At 37.3% G+C, this 17,162-nt stretch overlaps 1 protein-coding gene and 1 non-coding gene across 12 annotated transcripts in view; both read left to right on the forward strand.

Annotated features, from left to right (window-relative positions):
• The window catches only part of PPHLN1 (periphilin 1), a 120,516-nt gene that overhangs the window by 57,278 nt on the left and 46,076 nt on the right, over nucleotides 1-17,162 (forward strand). For all 11 annotated transcript variants that reach the window (XM_063672637.1, XM_063672638.1, XM_054445306.2 and 8 more), the window contains 3 exons: nucleotides 2,014-2,093; nucleotides 8,136-8,255; nucleotides 13,371-13,511. In XM_063672637.1, the coding sequence (XP_063528707.1) occupies nucleotides 2,014-2,093; nucleotides 8,136-8,255; nucleotides 13,371-13,511 (341 nt within the window). The remainder of the gene's footprint in view (nucleotides 1-2,013; nucleotides 2,094-8,135; nucleotides 8,256-13,370; nucleotides 13,512-17,162) is intronic.
• LOC129011008 (U6 spliceosomal RNA) lies at nucleotides 13,064-13,165 on the forward strand. The gene has a single exon (XR_008493153.1). It is a non-coding gene; the product is annotated as a U6 spliceosomal RNA (small nuclear RNA).

The following is a 17,162-nucleotide window of genomic DNA, read 5'->3' on the forward strand; positions in this document are numbered from 1 at the left end:
TGAAATTGGTTGATAACGACTTAAATTAGCCTTTGGGCAGCTAAAATCAGGAAAGGTCTAAGACTATACTTTGGGATGATATGTTTGTAAAGGAAACACTAAGCAAAAGATCAACAGCTGCTTGTGACAGGTTTTTTTCCCCTCTGTGTCTAGCTGATATGTGCTACAGAATTGAGCCCGTAATTATGCCTTTAATAAGCATAATGTGCTATGCTGATTGGTCCAGTGCCTCGTCTCCTTTGAAGGGATTGCTTATCTGAATAGGATTGGGAGGTCATTGCATCTTAGGTATAGAAAAGTGAGGTTCATCTTTTTATCTGATTTTCGAGTGCCTACCCTTTTCTTGAAGGACTTGAGCTAAGTAGGCCACGGATATTTGGAAATTTATAAGCTATAGCACTTGTTCCTCTGGGAGCTTTTGGTGTAATGGGATACACTGACACTATCACACTACGATGTGAAATTTGCCACATGCAATGGAAATACAATAAGGAATGACTTACGTAAATCATGTTCTTGGCCATTTGGGATACAGCGGTGGTTCTTTTGAGTTTTAAGGTCTACAAGAACTTTTAAAGTTGCTTAGGGTGAAAGCCTCTTGTAGTAGCAAAAGTTAAAAGACTCTAGAGCTGTATCGTTCTAAAGCTGTTGGAGCTTAAAAATTGGAATACTCAGCCTAGGGCAGGAGTCCTCAACCTCTGCACAATTGACATGTAAGGCCAGTTAATTCTTTGTTGTTGGCGTGTCCCCCACAGCAGGATATTTGCCAGCATCCCTGTTTTCTACTAAATATATGCCAGTAGCCCTCTCCCACTTGTGACAGTCAAAAATATCTGCACATACTACCAAATGTCTGTGGAGGGGAGGTGCAAAATTGTCCTCAGTTAAGAACCACTGGGCTAGAGAAAGCGTTTTGGGTCTGTAGGACATTAGAAAGGTGTTATTCACCACTTTCCTAGGTGGTTGGAAGTCTTTGAGCCTCCAGGACCTTATTTATCTATCTTGGCTGTGGCAGGAAGAGCTTAAGAGGCTTTTTGACTGAAGCTGGCTTTGCCTCAGTTTCAAAGTCGTTTTATCTCTGCTTTTGCTCTTGACTGCTTTGCTGTTAATCCACTGTCCAGTCTCGACCAGCTTCTGTGTGACTCCAAATTTTATGCCACTTTCTCTTCTCATGTTATTAATTTTGTTAGTTTTTCTAGCAACAAAGGGCAGAGGATTATATATTTGGCACATATAGACAATTTAATGAAATGTTTTTCTGTAACAGCTCACTGTTATTAATTTTTAAGAGTATATTTAACTAAACCTATCTTTTAGGGAGTTGTTGAACCTGCTAAAGTACTATTGTTTAAATGTATTTTCTGGCTCAAGTTTCTATAAAAAATAATATACATACAGCACTATGTGAGTAAAGTGACTAAAGGTAAAGATTAGTGACTTTATCTCATACAGGTTTATTTTTAACCATTTAACAAATATTTGGGCATTCATTAATGCCAGGCACTGATTAGTGCTCTGAATTATAGCTTTCTAACTTTATGTTTAAAACTGTCTAAACATTTCAGGAATATCTGCTAAAGTTCCTATGTAGATCCTCTTGAGCTACCCCTTGATTAACTAGTTCTCTTTGGTATCTATATAATAACTGCCTTTGTATTTTTATCGTGATATATCAAAAATTAGCATTTAGGAGCATGGAAGAAGTAGCATTCATGGTTTTAAAATATGTTTTGCCTTTCTTGAAGTCTCTGTGGCTCCATGTTTACTTACTGGCAGTGCTGTGGCCTAGACTGGCTTCTATGATATCCTTTGGTGCCAGGTTATTTCAGATTGTTGATGGTGCTCAGCCTCTGAGAGGTAGTTTTAGATATTAACCTATTTAATGTAATAATGTAATGAAAAGTTTTAGTACTAAAATAAGTGTATGACCCCTTCATTAATTCCATTACAAAATTACTTTATCAAAAACAAATCAGCTAGAAAAAAAATTACATCTTATGTTTTCTTATATAGATAAAGAGAGGCCTGTCCAGTCTTTGAAAACATCAAGAGATACTTCACCCTCAAGTGGTTCAGCAGTTTCTTCATCAAAGGTTTGTTATATTTCTAAAATCAGTTTAAAGAAGAATTACAAATTGAGATGGACTGACTAGTACAGATGCTTTTATTCTTTACTGTTATGCCAAGGGAGCTAATTTGCTGCATTTAAAAACTTAAATTTTTGGCTAGGTGTGGTGGCTCATGCCTGTAATCCCAGGACTTTGAGAGACCGAGATTGTAGGGAAAAGAAAGAGAGATCAGACTGTTACTGTGTCTTTGTAGAAAGGGAAGACATAAGAAACTCCATTTTGACCTATACCCTGAACAATTGCTTTGCCCTGAGATGCTGTTAATCTGTAACTTTGCCCCAACCTTGAGCTCACAAAAACATGTGTTGTATGGAATCAAGGTTTAAGGGATCTAGGGCTGTGCAGGATGTGCCTTGTTAACAAAATGTTTACAAGCAGTATGCTTGGTAAAAGTCATCGCCATTCTCTAGTCTCGATAAACCAGGGGCACAATGCACTGCGGAAAGCCGCAGTGACCTCTGCCCTGGAAAGCCAGGTATTGTCCAAGGTTTCTCCCCATGTGATAGTCTGAAATATGGCCTTGTGGGATGAGAAAGACCTGACCGTCCCCCAGCCCAACACCCGTAAAGGGTCTGTGCTGAGGTGGATTATTAAAAGAGGAAAGCCTCTTGCAGTTGAGATAGTGGAATGCCACTGTCTCCTGCCTGCCCCTGGGAACTGAATGTCTCGGTATAAAACCCGATTGTACATTTGTTCAGTTCTGAGATAGGAGAAAAACCGCCCTATGGCGGGAGGCGAGACATATTGGCAGCAATGCTGCTTTGTTATTCTTTACTCCACTGAGATGTTTGGGTGGAGAGAAACATAAATCTGGCCTAAGTGCACATCCAGGCATAGTACCTCACCTTGAACTTAATTGTGACACAGATTCCTTTGCTCGCATGTTTTTTGCTGACCTTCTCCCTATTATCACCCTGCTCTCCTACTGCATTCCTCTTGCTGAGATAGTGAAAATAATAATAAAAACTGAGGGAACTCAGAGACCGGTGCCGGTGCAGGTCCTTGGTATGCTGAGCGCCGGTCCCCTGGGCCCGCTGTTGTTTCTCTATACTTTGTCTCTGTGTCTTATTTCTTTTCTCAGTCTCTCGTCCCACCTGACGAGATACACCCACAGGTGTGGAGGGGCAGGCCACCTCTTCATGAGATCGGAGAATTGCTTGAGGCCAGGAGTTCACAAATAGCCTCGGTAACATAGCAAGACTTTATTTTAAAAATTAAAAATTAGCCAGATGTGGTGGCATGAACCTGTAGTCCTAGCTATTCAGGAGGCTGAGGTGAGAGGATCACTTGAGCCCAGGAGGTTGAGCCAGCAGTCAGCTATGATTGCACCATTGCACTCTAGCCTGGGCGACAGAGCAAGACGCTGTCTCTGAAAAATAAAAACAGGCCGGGCATGGTGGCTCACGCCTGTAATCCCAGCACTTTGGGAGGCTGAGGCGGGTGGATCATGAGGTCAGGAGGTCGAGATCATCCTGGCTAACACAGTGAAGCCCCGTTTCTACTAAAAATACAAAGAATTGGCTGGGTGTGGTGGCTCATGCCTGTAATCCTAGCACTTTGGGAGGCCGAGGCAGGCGGATCACGAGGTCAAGAGATCAAGACCATCCTGGCCAACATGGTGAAACCCTGTCCCTACTAAAAATACAAAAAAATTAGTGGGCCGTGGTGGCAGGCACCTGTAGTCCCAGCTACGTAGGAGGCTGAGGCAGGAGAATGGCTTGAACTTAGGAGGCGGAACTTGCAGTGAGCTGAGATCACGCCACTGCACTCCAGCCTGGTAACAGAGTGAGACTCTGTCTCAAAACAAAAACAAACAAAAAAACACAAAGAATTAGCCGGGTGTGGTGGCACGTGCCTGTAGTCCCAGGTACTTGGGAGGCCAAGGCAGGAGAATTGCTTGAATCCGGGAGGCGGAGGTTGCAGTGAGCTGAGATTACGCCACTGCACTCCAGCCTGGGTGACAGAGCGAGACTCTGTCTCAAAAAAACAAAAAACAAAACCCCTTACATTTTAAGTAACGATAGCTTGAAAATAGCAACCTGAATTTGCTATTTTCTATGAGGAAAAATGGGCAGTTTTCTCATTGAATTTTTAACACAGTCTATGCCAAATTTAGTACTTATTTCTGCAACCCATGTTCTCGTCTTGACCATAACCAGGTTGGATGGGTTATATCTGGTGGATTGTGCTTTTATTTGGGGAGTTGGGAGTGTAGGCAGAGACCTAACATGTATGGTGTATTTTTTCTCTTATTCATACAGAAATCTTATGTTAGTAGGTACATATCTCTATTCTATAGTAGAGTGAGGGCTCAGGAGTTATTAATTTCTTAAGGACATAGCTACCCCTCACTACGTCATTCTTCTCATTCCTACCTTTCTAGCATCTCAAAACATAAATCCTCAGAAATTAAAAACTTGACAAGTTGCTGTTTCCATCTGTTTTCTCCAGTTAGAAGTTCTCTTCACAGATATCATACCCTTTCTCTTAGCCATAACGGTTGTTACATCTGTTACCTGCTTTACTTCTTTTCGTTCTGCCTTTTATACTTTTTGGCTTTTCAGGAAGAGTAGATATCACCTAGTGGTCTATACTGGGTGTTCGGGGGGCAGCTGCTTCCCTGCCTCAGAAGGAAGAAAACAGCTTCTTTGTGACAACTTGTATCTTTGGAACTTTCCCAGAAGTCTGAGGGTTCTGGGATTCTGGATTTTGAATAGCAAAGACCAATTGGATTATGGTTCTGTCTTAATCATATCAAGGGTACTTTACCCACCTGGAAGACTGCCTTGGTTTTCATGTCAGGTAATAGATGAAAGAAGAGTAAATAGTACAAAGTCACTACAAAAATTATTATATATGAAATATTTTCTCTGAAATATACTGCTATCTGAATATAAGTTACAACATAGAGTTTTGTGCTACCTGTTAAAATGTTTAGTGGAAAACAACTATGTTGGATTTTTAACTACTTTTGTCTGATAGTTTCATGTAGATCAAGCTTGATCTATATGCAACTGTGGCCCAGGATGGCTTTGAATGCAGCCCAACACAAATTCCTAAACTTTCTTAAAACATTACGTGATTTTTTTCCTTTTTTTTTTTTTTTTTTAAGCTCATCAGCTATTCTTAGTGTTAGTGTATTCTATGTGTGGTCCAAGACAGTTCTTCTAACGAGGCCCAGGGAAGCCAAAGATTGGACACCCCTGATGTAAATGTTTGCATTTTTTTTTTCACAGACCGTGAAGTCTTTTTTTTTTTTTTTTGTATATAAAAATAGAGATGGGGTCTTGCTATATTGCCCAGCCTGGTTTCAAACTCCTGGTCTCAAATGATCCTTCCACCTTGGCCTCCTAAAGTGCTGGGATTACAGGCATGAGCCACTGTGCCTAGTCAGACTATAAAATCTTAAAATGGAATCAAAATATCACAATTTTAGATCCATAGTTATTTTACATATTCGGAAGGTAGCACCCTCTTTGATTTGCCCAAGGTCACATGGTAGCTGTGGGGAGCTTTATGAGCTAGATTTCCTGATTTGGTGAACTCTTTGATGTAACATCATGGCTGCCCATATGTTGGGATACTTTTTCAGAGTTTGTTAGTTTCAAATGATAGGTTTTCGAATGTGCAGACAGAATGACAATAAGTTATAGTAGGCTTTTGCTTCATTCTTTTTGAAGGGCAGAACGGAGTTTCACTCTGTTGTCCAGGCTGGAGTGCAGTGGCATAATCTCGGCTCACTGCAACCTCCACCTCCCAGGTTCAAGCAATTCTCCTGCCTCAGCCTCCCAAGTAGCTGGGATTACAGGTGCCTGCCACCACACCTGGCTAATTTTTGTATTTGTAGTAGAGATGGGGTTTCACCGTGTTGGCCAGGCTGGTCTGGTCTCGTACTCCTGACCTCAGGTGATCTGCCTGCCTCAGCCTCCCAAAGTGCTGGGATTACAGGTATGAGCCACTGCACCCAGCCACTTCATTCTTTGCTAGAGAGAAGTCATATAATTGTTTTTGCTCTTTAATTTTCTCTTAAATAGGTATGCCCCCTCACCCCCTGGAAAAAAAAAAAAACTTTCTTGGATATATTTGTGTTTGTATATTTGTTTTCTTCTTCTAACTAGCTTTTAAGAAAACCTTCTATTACTGAGTAATAATAAAAGTATTATTTATAATACCTTTTTAACCTTATGTATGGACACGGCTTTGGAATGAGCTGTTTAAGCTTCCTCAATGGCTGTAGAATATACTTCATATAGATATATTGCTATAATATTCCAGTAAATGTTGTAGATGACTAGCCAGTAGTTTGATGAATTTAACAAGGTGTAGAAAAACATCAAATGACCTTTTCAGTTAAAAAAAAATCTAAGCCAGGCACGTTGGCTCATGCTTGTAATCCCAGCACTTTGGGAGGCCAAGGCAGGCGGATCACCTGAGCTCAGGAGTTTGAGACCAGCCTGGCCAACGTGGTGAAATCCCGTCTCTACTAAAAATACAAAAATTACCCGGTTATGGTGTGCGCATTTGTACTCTTAGCTACTCGGGAGGCTGAGGTTGGGGAATTGCTTGAACCCAGGAGGCAGAGGTTGCAGTGAGCCGAGATCACGGCACTGCACTTTAGCCTGGGCGACAGAGTGAGACTGCATTCCCCCCTGCCCCTCCCAAAAAAAACCTAGATTTAAGTCCCAGCTCAGCATTTGTTAATGACTTTGAGCAGGTCACCATCATTCAGTTTTTTAGTTTATAAGTTGGGATAATAAAGCCTCTCTAATCACCTTCATGGAATTCTATTTAATTAAAGTACTTCTTTTGGTTCATAGATAAAAGCACTTTATAAATGGTAGTGCCCCATAAGTTCAGTGCCCAGCACTGTCATCCACAAGGGGTGTATTTGAAATCAGTGATGTGACTTTAGAGAAGTAAAGCTTAGTAATAGAAGGTTTTTTAAGTAAGAGATGGTTATGCAACTAGGCATGGCAGGGCAAAGCTGATGAAAATGTATGCCTAGGAAGTAGAATGGAATCGGAGAATTACCATAACGGCCCTAAGGAAATAATTTTTAAATTTGTGCTTTACAATTCATATCTTATTTACAAAATAAACCTTTAAACGGTACTGGGGGAATTATATCTGATCCAGAAAAGACATTTTACTTTCTTTATTTTTATATTGAGCCCATGGGCTGATTGATTTTCAGATATGTTTTAGTATAATAGATTCACATCAGTGAATATGGAAAAGAAAGAAACACTAAGGTACCAAGCATTATTGTAGATACTTCCAGATCTATTACCTCCTTCAATTCTCACAACTGCTTTGTAAAGTGAGCATTATTAACCCCTATTTTGTAAATGAAGAAACCAAGGCTCATGGTGTCATAAGTTATGGGTGTAAAGTCATCTACCTAGCAAGTCATTAAACTGCGATTCAAAGCCAGGTCTCTATATAACTGCAAAGCCCCTACCTTGTTTAGTATTGTATGCAGTTAGATAAAGGAACTAGTAGTAGGATCAAAAAATGAAATTTAAGTTTAAAAATTTTGTGTAAGGAGTAGGATTTATGTAACTCACCATACACTGTAATAATAGCATATCTGTACGTTTCTGTTGTATTAGGAATTTGCCTTACTGAAATTTAGACATTACTTATTTCATTAAATGTGCTTAAAGGCACAAAGTTGAAATCAGTATGATGTCTTTTATATTCTAAATATAATTAGTATATGAGTTAATTGTCAGTGTCTTTTGCTTTGTTACTTAGATGAATTCCTAGAGTCTTATGTAAATGAAATTAAGAATTAGATCTGGTCCATATGTCCCAAAGGAATTGCTACTTAAAGTAATTCCATGTTGAATATTTTTGAAGGAGGAAATAAAGAATGTACCTGTTCTCCATAGAAATTTGAAGGCTTATATGATTTTAAATGTTAAGTGGAGTGTACTTCTTGGTGTATTTGAAGTTTAAAAGCCCTTGAGAATTGTAACAGAAATGTTCTTCTATTTTTATTAGGTGTTAGACAAACCCAGTAGGCTAACTGAAAAGGAACTTGCTGAGGCTGCAAGCAAGTGGGCTGCTGAAAAGCTAGAGAAATCAGATGAAAGTAACTTGCCTGAAATTTCTGAGTATGAGGTAAGGCATAATGTCTCCTTTATGTTTCACATCTGAAAGTTTTGTCTGGATTTTAAATTATGGGCGAAAAATATTTGATTTATTCCCGTACTTCAAAATACATCCTCATGGATTACAGGTATTAAAATTACCACACAGAATGATAGTCAGAATATGAATGACTCTGAATTCAGTAATCACGCTTTGTCTGAATGTTTCCAGTAGTTTTGGTGTGTAAGAATAGTATAACTATGGAGTATAGGAAAAATGCGTTATTTATATACTTCTTTTAATGGGCTTTGCTGTTAAAAGTATCTCAGGAAATCATGCTAAGCCACTTAGTTATAAACCAGTGAATTCAGAACAGAAATCTAATTTGACCTTGGATTGTGGACCATATTTATATTGCTTGTTATACTTCATGCAAATTATCTCATAAATATCCCAAGAAATAAAATTATTCATTGTCTGGGCAACCTGAGACCTTGATGAGTCTTGAATACTGAAAGATGGGAACATTTTTGGGACCATAGAAAAAGGTTTATGACACGTTTGTATTAACATATTTTGAAATGAACTGAAAAATTTCTGTATAAACTGTAACATCTCTAAAAGGGAAATACAGAAATTTTGTGGGCACAATTAAGCTTTTAGATTCAGGATTTGATACTATGGGAATTCTTTGACATGTCAGGTAGAGAATATAAAAATCCGTCTCATGACAAATTATTTTTATTTGAAGGAGCATTCTGGCTTTTTGATTTACTTTTGGAATGACTTTTATAGAATGTTCTTTGATAAAAGGGATCAAGCGTTGATATTGTATGTAAAAATAATACTTAACTACATCTTTATACAGTGAAAAGATCCTTTCCAAAGTAACTAATGTACACTGCTCATAAAAAGTACAAACCCTATCAGAACTTACGCAAATAGAGCCTTTCTTTTTTAGATATCAATTGTTCTTAAGTGGGTCAAGGTTTCCTCCCTATTGTAGCTATAATAATAGATATTTATGCATATTCTCCAGTAAATGTATCAAAAACACCAAGCTGTTCCTTCTTGGTACTTTTCCAGCACTGTTTAAAAGCATGAACAATACTTTTCAGTAATACATTTAATTGGATTATTTTGGTTATTTTCTCTAATAATTTAGAATAATGTTTCTATATTAATCATTGATATTTATGCTTCAAAATTGCTGCTTTGGAATATTGGTAGTTTGTTTTACAGAACCAAAAACTTTCAAAAAGAATAATTTCTTTACTTAATACTTTATCTTCAATTAGCAAGGCTTTATTAATGTATGAACATTAATAGTATATCCTCCCTTCTCCCATCATTTTTTATCTCAGGTTTTTATAAAAGCTCATTACTGTTCTCAAATTTAAATATTCTGCTTGGGTTCTCCCATTTCTTGAATGCATCTTGACACTGAATAATCCATGAGTGACTTTGGATCTAGAAAGACTTTTTAAACATCTTTTTTTCCTCTAAAATTTGCTCAGAATTTGCTAGATTTCAAATTAATGAAAAGCAAATAACCCTAAAAAAATCTGTAAGTTGAGTCATAGGTCAGACATGTTCTTTTGTTGGATCAAAGGCAAGATATGTGAGAGTAGCACTGATAACCATAATATGTTTATTTGTGTATATCATTAATATTGAACAGCAGCATCAATTTCATCCCATTCTCTAAAGTATTTTTCTACTTAGATTGATACTTTTTCATACTGGAAATAAAGCATTTGGGAAATTTTTGAGATAATTTTTGTAAACTTAGTCCCATATCATATTAATATTTTTCTCTTATTAATACTTTAGCTTATTAATATTTTGCTAATTTGTTCTCAGGCTATTGTTAAATAGTTACTCATTTCAGTGGTCCATGCTTTTTGAGAAACATAATTTTGGCCTTGGTCCTGTAAACTGATATCTAATTTGACAGAATAGCCTGGAAAGAAGAAAGGCCTTTGATGCCAAGCAAGAGTTTGGCAAAGTACTGTGTATGTGTGTGTGTGTGTGTGTGTGTGTGTGTGTGTGCATGTGCGTGTCTGTTTAAATCTAACTGTGGCAATATTTTATTTTATATGAGCCTTTTAAGTAATGGTTCATGTACTTCAGAAACATTGTGTAAATTTCATTATTATGAGCTGAGATAGATAGAATGCTTAAGTTTCCACCTTATATTCACTTGCTGCCCTCATTATGGTTCTAAGCAATTTGTTTGGGAAAACGTGTAGTTTATAGAAAGTCCAGTGAAATTGAAGTTAAATTTAATAATATACTTAAATATTCAGGTATGTTGTGGTTCCTGCCACTTTTCAGTTTTATACTTTCATCTTCTGGGCTCTACTACAGCATTTCCCAAGGTATTTGACAGCGTATCTGAAGGGTCTTAATGGTCTGAGGAAGAAAAAAAAAGGTTCTAGTAGCCAGTTTATTTGAGATGCTAAGTTTAAAAGAGTTGGGTTGGTTTTGATATTTCAGCACTTTTTAGATATTTTAATTTATTATTAATATGTTCATCCGTGTTCAATAAGAGGATAATAAAAGAGTTTGCATAATTTACCAAACTTTTGACTATGTAATTTTTTTCACAGCATGTATTTCAGGATTAGTGTTTTAAGGCACACTTAAAAAAATACTGTACTAGTTTTCTTATAGTTTATTTAAATTCACTAAATATGCATTGTATATCTACTTGTGTCAGACATTGCTTTTGAGGTACCATCCTAGCCATCAAGAAGGTTGCAGTCAAGTTTTGTAGAGATATAATTTGCTGTCCTTAAACAAATAGCGGTGAGAGTTTTCTTTTGGTTGTCAGAATGAAAAGAAAATTATTTGAAGGATATTAGAATGTCCTGGTAGATGAGACCTAGGCAGGAAGATTGTTTGAGGCCAGGAGTTGGAGACCAGCCTGGGCAATGTAGTGAGGTCTTGTCACTACAAAAAAAAAAAAAAAAAAGCTGGGTGTGGTAGCCCCTTAGTCCCAGCTACTCAGGAGGCTAAGGTGGGAGGATCACTTGAGCCCAGGAATTGAAGTTTGCAGTGAGCTGTGATCACACCATGGCCCTCCGGGCTGGGTGACAGAGCAAGACCCTGTCTCAGAAAAAAAAGAAATGGGGACAGTGGGGGCAGGTACACTGGCTCACACCTGCAAAAATAGTGGGACCCCGTCTGTACACAAAAAAAAAATCCACAAAAAATTAGCTGGGCATGGTGGCATGTGCCTGTAGTTCTAGCTGTTCAGGAGGCTGAGGTGAGAGGATCTTGCTTCTGGATGATTGAGGCTGCAGTGAGCTGTGACTGCATCACTGCACTCCAGCCTGGGTGGCAGAGCAAGACCTAGTCTCAAAAAAAAAAAAAAAAAAAAAAAAGTCTCAATAGAACAGGTCAGGAAAAATTTAAAATTTACGACTTATGTTGTTTTCACATATAGTGTGTTATTTTTGGCTTCAGTGTCTGTGCTTATTCTGTCCCTAGTCTAGAATGACCATCTTCCATGGCCCTCTTTCAAATTTGTACTCATTCAGTGGAATCACTAGTGTTGGAGATAATACAACCAAGATCTTCATTCCACTTTTCTACCTACTACAAAATTTTATGCCACTTTATATTTCATTGATGACCTTAATTTTTTTGCCTAGCGATATATGTTGAATGTATCTCAAACACTTGCTTTGTTTTCCGTACAGTACCTTGGACATATATATCTAATTGAAATAAATTTAATTACTAATGAGCTCTTTTAAATTAACTGTCAGTTTTTTTTTCCCTTTTTCACTTCCTTTTTGTTTCTGAAAGCTCCTATCTTCTCTGATGTACTTTCTTTGCTCACCAGTTTACATATTGTGTATAGGCCTATGTCTTAGTTTTGTGTTGCAGTAACAGAACACCAGGGACTGGGCAATTTACAAAGAATGTTGCTAGTGGAATTCTTTTCTTAAATGATTTTTATGCTTTTGGTATAAGTCCCTTAACATGTGTAACTCAAAACTTGTTAAAAATAAACTAGTGTTGTTTGTTTTTTGAGACGGTGTCTTGCTCTGTCGCCAGGCTGGAGTGCAGTGGTGCTGGCGTGATTTTGGCTCACTGCAACCTCTGCCTCCCGGGTTCAAGTGATTCTCTTGCTGGGATTACAGGCACCCGCCACTACACCCAGCTAATTTTTGTATTTTTAGTAGAGACGGGTTTTCACCACGTTGGCCAGTATGGTCTTGATCCCTTGACCTCAGGATCCGCCTGCCTCGGGTTTTTATTTTTTGGTGGATCATACATGTATGTGTCAGAAATTCAAATGGCACCAAAGTATTTACAATGTGGCTCTTCTTTGCTACTTCTTCTAAGTTGTTACTATTGAGACAACTCCTTTGATAATTTTTTTCTGTAGTGTCCTTCCAGAGATAGTCTATGCATATATGTATTCCAGTACTTAATCCCCCACCTGACTGTTTTAGACATAATTCACAGTGTATTTATTGATTTTTCAATTATTGGTCTAAAACTGAAGTGATCATTATTGATTTGTGGGGTTTTCTTTTTAATGATTTCAGTGAATTATTAGGCTACAGGAGCAAGGTGATTTAACTTCTAAAAATACAGCCTTTTCTCATATTCCCTTTAAATATTTTTCTTTATGTGTGTACAACACCCCTCACTTCCATTTGGACTTTTTCTCCTCAGTATTTCGTAAGCTGATCACTTAAGGAATAGTCGTGGGAGAATAATTTTTTATCTGTATCTTAATATAATGTGAAATAATATTTTGGAATCGAATAGGCCTAGAGGCTTTGTCTTACCTAAAATTTAAAAAGTAACAGCCTCACTTGCTTCGGCAGCACATATACTAAAAATTGGCATGAAACAGAAGATTAGCGTGGCCCCTGTGCAAGGATGGCACGCAAATTCATGAAGTGTTCCATATTAAAAAAAAAAAAAAAGTAGCAGTCATTTCTTCTTTAATCCATTTCACATATGCTCATTATGCATAGTGAAATGGAGAGAGTTTTCTTTTCTTAAAACATGTTAAACTTAGCACTTAATATAATTTGCCAGTTAGTGCCTATACACAACCATCTGAAATGCTCTATGTTTTTTAAGAAAATAATTAAAGATTTCTAATTCCTTTTCAAGGCGGGATCCACAGCACCATTGTTTACTGACCAGCCAGAGGAACCTGAGTCAAACACAACACATGGGATAGAATTATTTGAAGATAGTCAGCTAACCACTCGCTCTAAAGCAATAGCATCAAAAACCAAAGAGATTGAACAGGTGAGAATCTAGTTGTCTTCATGTACATAATTTTTGTTTGTGTTGCTTTGCACATGTAAACATTTATTGAATAAATATGCTTCATTTCTTTTTCCACCTGTAACTCTAAAACTACAACTTAAAAAATTATAAAAATTGTTTGAGTTGACTTCACAGTCAGTTCGATCAGTGTGGTCCCCCACCTGGATTGTTTATTTTTAAATAAAAAAATAAACTTCTTTTTTACAGAATATTAATATTCTAGTCAGTATGAAGCAATTAAAAATTATTAAAGTTAATAGGGATGGGATGGAAGAAATGTTCAATGTAGCAAAATGTTAGCAAATGTTATTTTTGAATATTGGGATTACAGATGTTTCTTATGTTTTTCATTATACTTTAAGGTAGTTTCCAAATATTAAAGGAAAAATAAAGGATACTACTTAAGTCTAGTTTTTTAGTGAAGTCATTCTGAAAAGCAGGACTTTGTTTTTAATGTGCAACTATTATAGGGTTGTTATCATTTTATGAGGATTAAATGAAGTAAATGCGAAAGGGTGTTATAAAATGTAACATTTTGTACAGGTGCTTATTGATGTTGTTACTCTCTAGTGCGTTGAATAAATGTAATTACATTGATAATAATATTCTAAAAACTATCGGAAATTAAGAACAAAGTGAAAACTTTTCTCTAGGTGCTGTCCGATTTCTACATCAATTAAATCCATTTCCTTTTGTTGGATAGGGGATGGTCTCAAATCCTAGATGTGAGCTATATGTTAATGTCACACTAATGTGAAAAGATAAGAACCAGAATAGGAAATTTGTCATGCAAACCATTGGAGTTTCAAAATGAAGGTGGTCAGCAGTATCAGATGCTTAGAGGAATATAAGGAAAATGGAGACTGAGAAAATTGTTTAATTTGGTGATTGGGAGGCAGTTGGTACCTTTCAAGATACCAATTAAATGAGAGCATAAGTAAAATGTTTGCTCAGTATATCTATCTTTAACACAAAGATGAATGTCATTATTTTATATAAAATTACTGTCCTGTTTTTCTTGACATATGTTTTTATTTCCTTTTCTCCCCTTACCATAATGGATGCTCTGTGAAAACAAGGGCTTTGTTTTGTCTTGTTTTATTTACTGCTACATCTGCCATCACCGAGAACAGTATGTGTAGTAGGCTTACAAGAAATACTTGTTGGATGGATGACAGGTGGAGTCATAAACCTGCAAGTGACCTTCGAGTAGTCCCTAACTACTGTATAGAATCTCACAGCCTGTTGCTCAGGCTGATCTCAAACTCTTGGCCTCAAGTGATCCTCCTATCTCAGCCTCCCAAAGTGCCGGAATTATAGGTATGAGCCACTGTGCTAAGATGCAGTTCTTAAAAGGAGAGGTTCTCTTAAGAATGTAACTGGTAGAAAAACTTGATTGAAATAACAGGGGAGAGCGAGACCCTGTCTCTCTCTGTCTCTCTCTTTCTCTTTCTGTCTTTCTCACACACACACACACACACACACACACGTGTGTGCAAGTGGCTATACTCTGTATGCTGTTCAGTATTCTTAGAGATCATTCCATATTAGCCCATTATTAATAGATATTTACATCTGTTGTGAACCATGTTTTCAAATACAGTCCCTGATTTCTCCATATTTTTAAAAAGATATGCATGTATATTTTTAATGAGTAAAGCATTACATTTAAAATGAACAATTCTGGGAGGTTTTTGGTTTAATACTGCGGATGTCACATGCCAGGTTTGGGATGTCACATGCCAGGTTTGAGAGTAATCAGAATATGAGTTTGCAGAGAATCTTAATTTCTTGCTTGTACCAGTCACTGTCAACCTTTCTTAAAAATTGTGTTTGTAAATACAATTAATAAAGCCTAAACCAAAACAATTGCAGAGATGTGCCTGAAAATATTTTTTAAATATATTATACTCTTCAAATTACAAAAACTTGCCATCTGTAGAAGGACAAGTCTCTCTTTATTTTTATTTGGTAGATAATAAATGAGAAAAGAACGAGTACCATGAATTCATTTTTAAACCTCTTTGGCTCTTTCAGAACACTCTCCTAATATAATGCTATTTTATGAAAATGTTCATTTTTCTGCCTATAAGCAGGGGTCCCCAACCCCTGGGCTTGTGGACCACTACTGGTCTGTGGCCTGTTAGGAACCGGGCGTCACAGCAGGAGGTGAGTGGCCGTGGGGACGGGGGAGGGAGGGCAGGGGAGTGAGCATTACCTCCTCAGCTCTACTGCTTGTCAGATCAGTGGTGGCATTAGATTGTCACAGAAGTGCAGACCCTATTGTGAACTGCAGACGCGAGGGATCTAGGTTGTGTGCCCTCTCACTCCTTCCATGGAAAAATTGTCTTCCTCAAAACTGGTCCCTGTTGCCAAAAAGGTTGGTGTCTGCTGCCTATAAGTATGCTATCTTTTGAAAAAAGGGCTGATTATATATTCATCAGGTAATTTATAGTTAAAATATAGATAGGAATCATTTTATATATAGGGAGGGTACCATTTTGAGGTGTTTTTTGTTGTTGTTTATTTGTTTGTTTTTTGAGACAGGGTCTTACGCTGTCGCCCATGCTGGAGTGTAGTGGCACGATTACACCTCACTGCAGCCGCCACCTCACTGAAGCATAAAAATAGATAGGAATCATTTTAGATATAGGGAGGGTACCATTTTGAGGTGTTTTTCGTTGTTGTTTGTTTGTTTTTTGAGACAGGGTCTCACTCTGTTGCCCATGCTGGAGTGCAGTGGCACGATTACACCTCACTGAGCCCCCAGGCTCAAGCAATCCTCCCACCTCAGCCTCCTGAGTAGCTGGGACTACAAGTGTGTGCCACCACTCCCAGCTAGTTTTTTTTTGTATTTTTTGTAGAGATGGGATTTCACCTTGTTACCCATGTTGGTCACCAACTTCTGGGCTCCAGAGATCTACCCACCTATTACAGGCGTAAGCCACCGCACCCGGCCCATTCTGAGGTTCTTAAACATAAGGAAATAGAGTAATCAGGGACACTTCGGGAAAGGGATTGATTATTTTGGTGTTCTTTTCTTTCTTTTGACTTCAAAACACTTATCCTGAATATTTTTTGTTTCTGTAAAGACAATTTTTATTATAGTCATAGCTATGCCAGCCTTGTTACGTGAAATTTTACTTCTTAGCCATTTAGGAACCCCTTTCCTTATTAAAATTAGCTAAGAAAAATTGAGTTAATTCAGACTTTATTTTGTTGATTGTTTAGTTATTAGCTTTATTAAGAGTCTATTGTAAGTCTAAATCTACTTAATATATTTTTTATTTTGAATTCCATACTATCACCATTTGTGAGACCATATGGGCTACATTACTAGCTTTTCTTCGCTTTTCCCTCCCAATAAAAGGGTTGGGCTGAATAATCTTAGGTCCCTTTCCTGATCTAAATCATACTGAAAATTAAAAGTTAAATTTTACTTTTTCTGTACACAGTTGTATGTAGTAATTTCATATTTAACTATAGAATTTTAAGTTGTTTGTTTGTTTTAAAAAAAAACCTTCTTAAGGACACAGGGCTCTTACATTAAAATAAGTTTTTAAATAACCTTCGAATATACCACTGTTATGTGTCAGGCAGTAATTAGTATTTGTTGAGTTAATGAATTGT

The sequence above is a fragment of the Pongo pygmaeus genome, chromosome 10, assembly GCF_028885625.2.
Source record: "Pongo pygmaeus isolate AG05252 chromosome 10, NHGRI_mPonPyg2-v2.0_pri, whole genome shotgun sequence".
In the NCBI taxonomy this organism is placed as follows: Eukaryota; Metazoa; Chordata; class Mammalia; order Primates; family Hominidae; genus Pongo; species Pongo pygmaeus.